General features: G+C 41.3%; 2 protein-coding genes across 2 annotated transcripts in view; both read right to left on the bottom strand.

The window, feature by feature from the left end:
• Positions 1-1,205, bottom strand: part of ANKRD16 (ankyrin repeat domain 16) — a 92,379-nt gene extending 91,174 nt beyond the window's left edge. Inside the window, exons 1-2 of the mRNA XM_072147453.1 lie at positions 910-1,205; positions 324-441 (exon numbers count right to left, since the gene is read on the bottom strand). Of these exons, the coding sequence (XP_072003554.1) occupies positions 324-441; positions 910-958 (167 nt within the window). The 5' untranslated portion in view covers positions 959-1,205. The remainder of the gene's footprint in view (positions 1-323; positions 442-909) is intronic.
• A 3,154-nt stretch (positions 1,206-4,359) lies between these two features.
• The window catches only part of IL15RA (interleukin 15 receptor subunit alpha), a 71,169-nt gene continuing 64,375 nt past the window's right edge, over positions 4,360-11,153 (bottom strand). The window contains exon 8 of the mRNA XM_072147439.1: positions 4,360-7,631. Within this exon, the coding sequence (XP_072003540.1) occupies positions 7,505-7,631 (127 nt within the window). The 3' untranslated portion in view covers positions 4,360-7,504. The remainder of the gene's footprint in view (positions 7,632-11,153) is intronic.

Genomic DNA, 11,153 nt, shown 5'->3' with positions numbered 1-11,153 from the left:
GCACCTGTTGTGTATAGGAACGACTTTCACGTTGTACTCTTTCATAGTATTTTAATGGCTGTGATGTTCTTGATTGGTTGCAAGTTGGTGTTAGTTCCTTATTCCCCACCAATTACATCTCCCCCATTGTATCATTCTGCCTACGTCAGAATACTGGTGTAATTTGCATATAAAATGCTGTGTGCCACATATTTTAGATCATTTTTAGGCACTTTCCCACTTGCCTTAAAAGGATTGTGACCTTGTTGGAAATAGCCTGTGCATCACAAATGTATTATTATTTAAACTATACCAACTAATGGGAGATGCAAAGTACAATTCACCTGTCTTGGGGCTCTTTCACATTGGCGTTGATGTTCAGCTTCAGTTGTGCATCGTTGCTTTTTGTCTCTCTTGTGTCTGTCTTTCTTCCGTTTTGTCTCCGTGATGCATCAGTTTTGGCTACGTGTCCGCAAAAACAATTGAAGGTTTAGTATCACACCTGGTTTTTCAGCCTCATGTGTGAAAAAAATGGATAGATTTATATTTCCTTCCGGCCACTACACATTGTACACACACAAATATATATATATATATATATATATATATATAATATCCCTGCAGTCTATACTGCCTGTCATCACTATACTGTGAAAACGGTTTCAACGTTAGATGCAATCCGAAAAAACAAGTGCACGCACACAGCATGCACTGCCCATGGCCACTAAATATGACATTATATGTGTGTTATAATTACATATAAATTACTTTTACATATCAATTACAAATAAATACATATTTATTTGTAATTGAAAACGAAATTGTAATTTGTAATTGTAACGAAAACGCACACATACATGTTAAACATGAATACACTTGATAAACACATATTTATATAAGTTATGTACAAAATAACACACATGCACTTACCTGACACTTGAGACCGTGTGGAAGGACAGGGCATCATAATGAACATCATGAGGACAAGCTTGAGAGGTGAACAGAGTGCAGCTGCTGCTTTGCTCTCTCCTGCTACATTCTGCAAGTGCAGCCCATCCCCTCTTCTCTGGCCCGACTAGACAGAAACTAGGAAGAGGTTAATTCCAGGTGCCAGGCTGGTTGGCGGAGCTATAGGTTTCCTGTTTCTGCTAGTCACATTTGCAACTCAGAGCAAAAAACCCACCCCTGCTCTCAGAATGACTGCCTAGTGCAGAAGCATCTGCTGAGGTCACCACATAGCATCAGGTGCGCTGTTTGCACTGATGGTGCGGTCACACATTGCAGTTAAAACTGCATCGCAATCAGCTTTGAGGTGGTTTTAGGTGCAGTTTTGTTAATTTACCAGGTGAAAGAAATGAACTGAATGGATGAATTTGATTTTGTAGAGAAAAACTGTTCCACTGTTTCTTCAACAAATATCCTTCGCCTGTTAAATTAACACAACTGCACCTAAAACCACCTCAAAGCTGATTGTGATGCAGTTTTAACTGAAACCCTGAAAGTATGTGATTTTTTTTTTCCATAGAAGTTTTAATTGTGCCCCCTACATGCACAGCAGAGGTAGTGCCCTAGGTGATCACCTTCCTCTGCCTATCCCTAGCCCTGGGCCCTGATTGTCTCAACTGCAGAGGAAGCAGAAATGACCAATTTTGCCATTGTCCTTGACTGTGTAACATATGAGAATCATACCATGTTGTGTCAGGTCTGGGAATTATAGCCTTGTAAAATTTTACAATTGCATGTTCATCTAAAGACTGACAACAATAAATTACAATTCACCTTGGAAATACACACAATAGATATCATGTTTCCTTTTTTCTGCCCATGTATGCATTGAACAGAACTGATACAAATTATACCATTCTTCCATAAAGAATAGAATGAGCATTGTATGTGTTTTTAAGTAACGCAAAACACCTCGTACTTCCACTGAAATGCAAACTTTTGAACGGGCCCCCAAGTGCCTCTAGGTTTAATAGGCTTTCAAAGATGCAAATGTAATATCAGCTGGAAGTCTATCACCTGGCACCCTACAATCAAGTTGGGATTACATTGGAAACCCTTGGCCTATATCAGTGATGGCGAACCTTTTGGAGACAGAGTGCCCAAGCTACAACCAAAACCCACTTATATGTCGTAAAGTGCCAACATGACAATTTAAGCAGTAACTGATTGATCCCTGCTGTATCACAGGTTTTAATCATATTGGCGTCCTGAGTTCACCAATACAATAGAAAGATGATGGAGAAATTTGGATTGCAGCTTCCCTCCTGGGTCCCTTGAAGAGGAAGAATCAGGGGACCCAGAGCAGGAGGTCCAATAACAATCCATCTCTATCCACACCTTCTTGCTCCTCCTTTAGTCCTGACAGCCAAATAGCACTGAGCATGCCATGTCCTGGCTGTATTGGATCACAGGAGAAAGCCTTTAGTCCTAGCTGGCAAACATTGTGTTGGGGTGAAGGCCTGGGTGCCCAAGGAAGGGGCTCTGAGTGCCACCTCTGGCACCAGTGCCATAGGTTCGCCACCGCTGACCTATATCTAGCATCTTAGAACCCATGGTAGATGTAAACATTATCAATAAAGGAGTTAATTTTAGCCCAGCAACTATGAGAATCTTTTTGGCTACAGTGGCAGTACCTACAACATTAGTATATTGGTTATATTAATTATTACATATGGCATCAACTCAAGATGGTTATAACTATTAAACAACATCAAAGGGGTTAAAGAGTAGGTCCATTCAGAAAGTATGCATCACATATATACACATATATTCAGGCAAACTTAGCCCTAACTTAAAGGGATTATTCCAGGAATCAGAATAATTCATATACAAATGAGTCCTTAAATCCATGGTTTTTTGTATCAGACATTCATATTCCCAGAATACCCCTTTAAACAAACCTCATACCTAACCTTCTTATCTTTTAAACAGGTAGACTCTTTTGCTTGCCAGGTTAAAACATTCACCCATCAGCAAAGCCTTGGTGGGGGTAAGAAGGACAGACATGTAGCTGTAGAGAACTGGGAGGACAAAGCATGGGAGGACACAGGGAGCTGCCATGCTCTTTTACAATTGTATGCTGTCCCTTTATGACTTTATGAGCAGTGCAGTCTTCCAGTGATGAAGCAACCATGTTACAGCTGCTGTCCTTTTTCCCTCCTCCTCCATGTTGTCGGATCAGCAACACCCCTGCCAACATATTGGCAAGGGAGTAGTTACGAACAGCGCCCTCTGTAGATTGGAAATTAGTTATTGACCTATTGTGTTTCTACAATGTACACTGGAGTGTGATTGGAGAGGTAGCCACCACCTGACTAGGAGATTAAAACCACTGGGCAGGGAGAAGCTTGGGTTCCAGTCTGAGGGCTTGAGGTCTCAGTTTGATTTCAGCCTACAGAGAGAGTGAAGAGAGAGACAATGTCAGTACACCATTAGTACTGACACTTAGCTAATCCCAGGACCAGAGTCAGCAGACTCCAATTCAGAGCTGCAGCTTCCACAATTTGCACACAGCTCCGTCCCAGCCTACATCTGCTACCAGGCTGGTGAGTCATTCCTGAGGACACCTCTCCATGAGCACTCCAGTAATCCAAAACTGCTGTTGTTCAATAAAGAACCATTAATTATTTTGTACAACGTTGCCTCCGTCTGATCACTGGATACGGCTGTTACCACCACGGGCTCCCCATCCTTCCCAGAGACTTATCTTACAGACACTCAGGGGTTGCCTCAGGGAGAACCAGTACATCAGCCTCTCTCTCCATATTTATTGCACACACTACCTGCTGGAGACCTGCCAGGCTGTAGTTCAGCCCTCTGGTCCCCATACCAAGCACCGTGACATCAGCGTGCTTAGGCCGTAACCGCCAGCCACTCCGGTATTCTGGGCCCCAGGTGCTGCCTCCAGGCCCCAAAAAAGGTAAGGCTTCAGTGGGGATGTTGCAGATCACTCTTTAGTCCAAGCAGGAAGTAGTATCACTGATCAAATCTCTCCTCCAAATCAGACGGGAGTTAATTATTGGAGATTTTCGACAGCCCTTCCGCAGCAGTACACAACGTCCTGCTACGGTGGTAGGTACGCCCCTGGTAGGGGTCCACATATATGTTGTGTGTCCCTCCCCTACTTACTATCCTATATTAGGAAAATGTACATTTATGGACCTCGTCAATGTGTGCATTAAGAGCATTTTATTTCTATACATTATTTATGTTTTGTGAGTATGTATATTTCTGAAATAATATAATCACCATTGATCAATATTGATTTTTTTTGAGGGGTATACTATGTCACTAGAACCATGTGTTACTAAATTAGCAAAGTATATCAACATTTATTTGGAAAAAACATGATGATTATTCTTGGAGTACAGCAATGACTGTAGCACAGAGAAAGATTATTGTAGAATATCACTCACAGAGACAGGGAAACAGAGTCTTTAGTAAGAGTAAGGTTTATTCACAGCCGACCTAGTGCATTTGCACATTCAAAACACCTTGAAGAAAATGCTCCTAGGGGGAAGGTCCCCACACACCTTATATACATGAATTATCAATGGATACACGTGCATACCTGATCCTAATTGGATGGGTTAACCTTATTCTCCACCCCATTGGTTATTGGCATGGAGAGCACATGGTCAACCAGTGATCATCAAGTGAATATCATATAGCCAACATCTGGCAAGCCTCAGCCAAGTTCTCTGTCCTGTCCATCCTAATTACTTGTCACTCACCACCCCCCACCCTTGGTATGTGCACACAATGTGGTGTTTGGCATAGCAGGGGCTTTAATACTATATTTTTTTAATTTATACTTCAAGATTGTAATTACATTTTCTGAATGTACAACAGTCACCGATCAGTAGGAGGTGCACAGGACTTTGCTTTGAATGACTTGTCACTAGTCTCTGGTGTGATTTTTGCTTCACTCTTCCAGTATCTTCCACAGTTGGGGGTTTATTTTGGGTTCAGATCAGGACTCTAGGCTGGCCATTTTATTGTATCAATATTTTCTGTTTCAAGAAACTGCTTTGCCCGTTTTGATGTATGACAGGGGGCATTGTCCTTCATAAAAATCATTTACTAATTGAGTGACGAATGCAATAAGGAGCGACATGTTATTGAAGAAGATTTTGATACACACTTGCATTCACTCTGCCATGAAGTTGTATGAGAGATCCATGTTTATAACATCTATTTTACATACATTCAAGATAATGGCAATGGTATATCTTGTATGCTGCAGCTGTTAATTTGCATATATTTTTACATTTCATAATAATAATAATGTACATAGAAATCATGTAAATCTACCACATACTGTTTTCAAATAAAAATGTTTCGATATAAAAAAAGAACATATTACCAATAATATCCGTGAATCAGTACCAAATATTAACGCCATAGAGGGATTAATGTTACTGCCCTACAGTTGCTGAACAAACACAGAGATGCAAAGAATAATAATAGAGCTGTAAAAGAAACAGATAATAACACCACACCATGACCACCACCACTGCATAATGACTGAATAATACAGCCAAACCATAATCTTTATCTTTACATAGTGACTGAGTTATATCACCATACAGATACTGATCAAAGGTAATACAGAATTAATTAAAATTAAATTTTTCCAAATTAAAATATAAAATAAACAAAGACCAATTCAGTATTATTGAATTACAGGTTACATATTCTTTCTTTTTTTACTGTTATTTTACCTCTTTACGGTACCTCCAGAACTTCATAACGACTCCTACAACTGTGACCTTTCACTATTGACTTCACCTCCAGATGTCAAAAACTCTGATATACATTGCCTATAACTTTATATGTGATGATCCCTGCTATACCAAACTCCTTTCCTGCTATACTATGCTGCCCTTAAAAAACAGCATCCCCTTCTGCCCATTTTCTATACATCAATGTCTCCTACCCCCTCCATATACAGAACCCCTATTACTGCCTCCCGCTATACATCACTCCCTATTCTGCCTTCCCCTCTTTATAAGCCCCTTTTATGCAAAGCTGACACCTCTGTACAGGCCCCCTAGACAGGCAGTTAATGTTTCGCCTGGACTGGCGTCATCAGGGGTTTAGGGCTGAAACCCTTCTACAGACAATTAAAAATCTGGTTTCCTGTAGTTAGCAAGATATGAAGTGTTTGGAAAGTAAGGTTAGTTGCCTTATACCAATACTAGGGAAGAAAAGGTCTCAGACAATTCCAAAGTAGACAATGACAGAATAACAGGTCTACCTATATGATTATATGCATCTTCATTTCAGAGATGTTTTGCCATTTACTGTGCCATTAACCCAACTCAAATGACATTGTAACAGTTTTAAACTTCTTAAAGAACATTTACCACCAGGATGAAAGACTGTACTTTGGAGCTTGGAGCCCCTCAGTCTCATTAGCATACAGTCCTTCATCCTGGTGGTAGATGCCCTTTAAATTCATATTTCGAGGGCTGGGGAGTCAGTAAGCCAAACCTTCAGTTCTGAATCCAACTCATTAATTAACTCTGACTCTGCCTCCCATATACACAGCATGTATAAATAATAAATTTACTGAAGTAATACGTCTACTTTTCACCATTATGATACAAGTTATTTAGGTAGAACATAAACATATGCATCGGAACACAACCTTAGAATGCAAATAACTTTAATAAATTGTACTTCAAGAAAATGAAAACAGCACACCAAAAAGTAAGCAGGTAGTGGTGGGTGCAGGCACACTGGGATCGGGCCACGGATCCTTTGTCAAGATATGATGAGAAAGTAGGCAGCACTCCAAAGATATCGTGCAAAAAAATAGTGTCCTTTATTCCATGTTTTTGAAAAAGTACAGCAAGAGCATACTAAAGTAAGCAGCTCCTAGTGCTTGATCAAACGCTGCAGTGTTAGAGTGATAGCGTTACCGGAAACCTCCGGTAATGCTATCAAACACTGCGGCGTGGTACAATGTAATTGTTGGACAGCTCCTAGTGCCGAAAATTTAGGTGACAGGTCCTCTTTAAATACTTTTGGAGTCAGAGATGGTCCATTAAAGGGCTCTTACACATGAACATGTTCAGCTTGTATAAACATGCTGTATGGTGGCATGATCCCACAGGTTGGACACAGTTCCAGCATACGGCACATTTCTATCACTCTGACTCTACAGCCCTGTGTATTTCATAAATCTGGTGTGCATAAGCTGCCATGGCTACTAACATCGGCTACTTTCCCCATATACTTTTCAATGAAGAGTTAAAAATGTCACAAAAGATAAAATGTTGACTATTATTTCCTTTATGAAACCAACATCTAGTAGTTTAGCATATGTGACTGGTTCACACATCATGATAGGTCCCATTTGGCAATTTCCAGTTGCAGAGTTTTTGCCCCATGCATGATAGGTATACTCAGTGTTCCTTATTTTACCACAAATATAAACAAGTACAGTATGTTTGGGGCAGATAACAGGAATCACTAGTCCTCTTTAAAATCTGCTGGTTGTCTGGCAAGTTAGTTACAAAAATGTAACTTCCTCACTTTCTTCATGGGATAGTTCTGAAGCTGAATTTTTCTCAGGGTTACAGATTTGTACATCCATAGGGACATTCTGCTTATATCTAGAACATGTTTCTCTGCTGTACCTGGAGACAAAGAAAGTAATGTTATATTGTAGTAATAATAATTGAAATACTGCTTCCACAATTAACCAATAAACCTAATAGAATACTTATTTTAATCTAGTTCCACAGCGCTATTTCAGACTTGCATGACCACTGTTTATAAAACTGCAGTAAGGAGTAAAATTTGTGCACACAGTAGACTAAAAATAGCAAAATTTTCTAAAACCAGAAAGCTGGCACTTAAGAATTGATAAATCATGTTATACTTTTATGATTGAAAGGTTTAGTTCACTGAACCTCTGTTCCTTCCCTTCATTAAAAAAAAGTAATGAACGGATATTCTGCTACCAATGTAGCAATTCCTGATGATAGTGAGCATCATTTCAGGACATGCAAATGGTAGATATTGAACTTGCTATATTCTTTACCCTAGCTCCACCAGTTGTAAAGATCCAATGCAATGCAATGATAGAGTTTAAGGCACTTTACCTATGGGGTTGACATATACTTAACATATTTAACCTTATAGATCTCAAGGTCAATGCTTTGTCCGCGGGATCTACGTACCTGCAGAGGGATGGTGCTCCCTCTCCTCCAGGCACCCCACATTACGTTTGTGGTGTGCCGTCTTCACTGCCTAATGAAGGTCCCCTGGTCTGTCATCGGCATGAGTCAGGGCTGAACCGAATAGCTGCCTAGGCGGATGTGCATAGGCTGAGCCTTTTAATGCACTGCAATACATGGTTATTGCAGTGCATTATTATGAACTAGTTATCATATGATCATTAGTTCATAAGCTAGTATTGTAAAAATAAAAAAGTTAAAAAAAACCACAAAAAATAAATAAAAAGCCCTTAACACATATGAAACAATAATTAAAAAAGTAAAAATTATGGGGGTCATTTACTAAGGGCCCGATTCGCGTTTTCCCGACGTGTTACCCGAATATTTCCGATTTGCGCCGATTTTCCATGAATTGCCCTGGGTTTTTGGCACAGGCGATCGGATTTTGGCGCAACGGCGCTGGCGTGCACGCGGCGGAAATCGGGGGGCGTGGCCGAACAAAAACCTGACGGATTCGGAAAAACCACCGCATTTAAAACAAAAAAATGGTCGCACGGGCCATACTCACATGCACCAGGAAGAGATCAGTGAACTCTGACGCAACTCGGCGGACCTCGGCGCAGCAGCGACACCTGGTGGACATCGGGCGCAGGACCTTCATAAATCGCTGGAAGACCCGAACGCTCGTCCGAGAAGCCGCTGCTGGAACGCAAATGGACCGGGTAAGTAAATGTGCCCCATTAAGTATCACCGCATCCCAAAATTCCCAAACTATAAAAATGGTTATTCCCAGCGGTGAACCCCGTAGTGAAAATGTCAGCTCGTCCCAGAAAAAAATGACATCCTAGCCAACTCTGTACTCCTAAGTGCCCAGACAGCGGGTTACATCCACATATATTCATAGATGCTTTTCCAACTTTTATTCAGTTTATGTGGGTAAATTTTAGGTCTAAATGAACATTTTAATGATAAATATTAATAAATACCAAATCAAACCTTCATTTTGTTTGAAGTTTTGTAAAATACATAAAGGGTTAACAAGCTTCCTACCTTCTGTTTTCAATAGTTTGAGGGGTGAAGTTAATAGAATGGGGTGATATGTGGGGCATTTCTATTTACAGAACTTCCAAAACCCCTACAAAAATTAAATGGTCCCTAACATAATTGATTCTAAAATTTCCTATAAATTTGAGAGAATGCTGTTCGACTTGTGATCTTTCTAGTGTCTTAATAAAACGAAAGGACACTTATAAAATGTTGCCATCACAAAGCTGACATATGGTAAATGTTAGTTACTAACTAAGTAACTAACATAAGTAAGACTATCAGTTTGAAAAACAGAACATTTTGAAGTTTGAAAAAAGCTAACTTTTTTAAAATGTTTATTAAATTCACCTTTTTTTCATAAAAAATGCTAAATATATCAGCCAAAATTACCCACTAACTTGAAGTACAAAATGTAAGGGAAAAACAAACTCGAAAACAAGTTAAAGCGTTCTAAAGTTATAACCGGATAAAGTGACACATGCTGGTTTTCAAAAATAGGCCTTGGTCATCAAGGTGCAAATGAGCTTGGTCACTAAGATCCCATTAAGTTTCCCATAAAGACTGGCGGCTCCCTCCACTCCCCGCCGGATCTTTGAACTTCATGCTATTGAGAAAGCTTCCCTCCTGCGTTCCTGTTCTGCTCTCCCGTTGTGACCTCGGACTTGATCATGACTCTGCATCTCTGTCTCCTACCCTGACAACCTGCCTGTACCTGACCTCGAGCCTGGAATCCGATTCTGTACCACGACCTTGGCTGCCACTGTGGGCTAGTCGCACCTGTGGTATGACCTGGTGGCACCCTGTCGCAGCAAGTCCATTCCGCTTTGGGCCGGGCTCTGGTGAAGACGAGGTGCCACTTAGACTATGATCCGAGGTGTCGGCTTCAAATGGAGAACTACTTGGTCAAGTCACCGCTGCACTACAACAGCTGTTTACCTCTGTGCACCAGAATATGGCTCCAGCAACTACTCTTGCGGCAGTTCCCGCGACCTCTCCCATTACTCCAGCTTGTCTACCGGTGGCAGAACCAAGGCTCAGACTTTCAATGCTCGACAAGTACGATGGCAACCCCAAATTGTGCAGGGGCTTTGCTACACAGTGTTCACTGCACATAGAACTGATGCCATCTCAGTTTGTCATGGAACGCTCCAAGGTGGCATTCATCCTCAGCTTCCTGTCCGGGAAAGCCCTGGCATGGGCTACCCCTCTATGGGACAGAAACGATCCAGTCATGGCTACCCATACTACCTTTCTGGCTGAATTCCACTCCGTGTTTGAGGAACCCACATGAGCCTCCTCAGCTGAAACGTCGCTGCTGAACCTGCGTCAGTCTATTGGTGAGTATGCCGTCAAGTTCCGCCCCCTGGCTTCCAAGCTCTCCTGGAACGACGCTGCTTTGTCAGCAACTTTAAAAAAAAGAACTGCCTTCTCAGGTCAAGGACGCATTGGCCGCTCGTGACCTGCCGGCTACTTTGAGTGGTCTAATCGCCCTGGCAACTCTGAAAGATGGGCGGTTCATGGAGCGCGCTGAGGAATTGCATTACAAGCAACCACAGGCCCGGCTTCCACATCTACCTTGTTTGGCTTCTGTGATAAATGTGACCCTCCCTAAGTCCCCCACCTTCCCCCAGCCTCAGCTTAATTGGCCTACTTGAGCTAGGTTGTTTACGATCGCACAGCATGTGTCCATGCTTCAATAGACCTCTGCAGTCAGATCATCTCATGAACCTCTCCCCCCAAGTCTCAAACATAGAGTCATAAAAACTCTTAAGCCACTAAGTTGAATAGGGACAGTTATGGAGTTATGGTCCATCTCACCAGAAGAACAAATACAATTTTGGAAGTCATTTTCAGGAGATCATAATAATCCAACTTCCGGGACTCTAGAATACCTGGTTCCAGAGTTATCAATATCTCAGGATAGGACATTAG

The sequence above is a fragment of the Engystomops pustulosus genome, chromosome 4, assembly GCF_040894005.1.
Source record: "Engystomops pustulosus chromosome 4, aEngPut4.maternal, whole genome shotgun sequence".
NCBI classification, from domain to species: Eukaryota; Metazoa; Chordata; class Amphibia; order Anura; family Leptodactylidae; genus Engystomops; species Engystomops pustulosus.
Note: the sequence above shows the minus strand (reverse complement) of the source record. Positions and strands in the feature narration are given on the sequence as shown.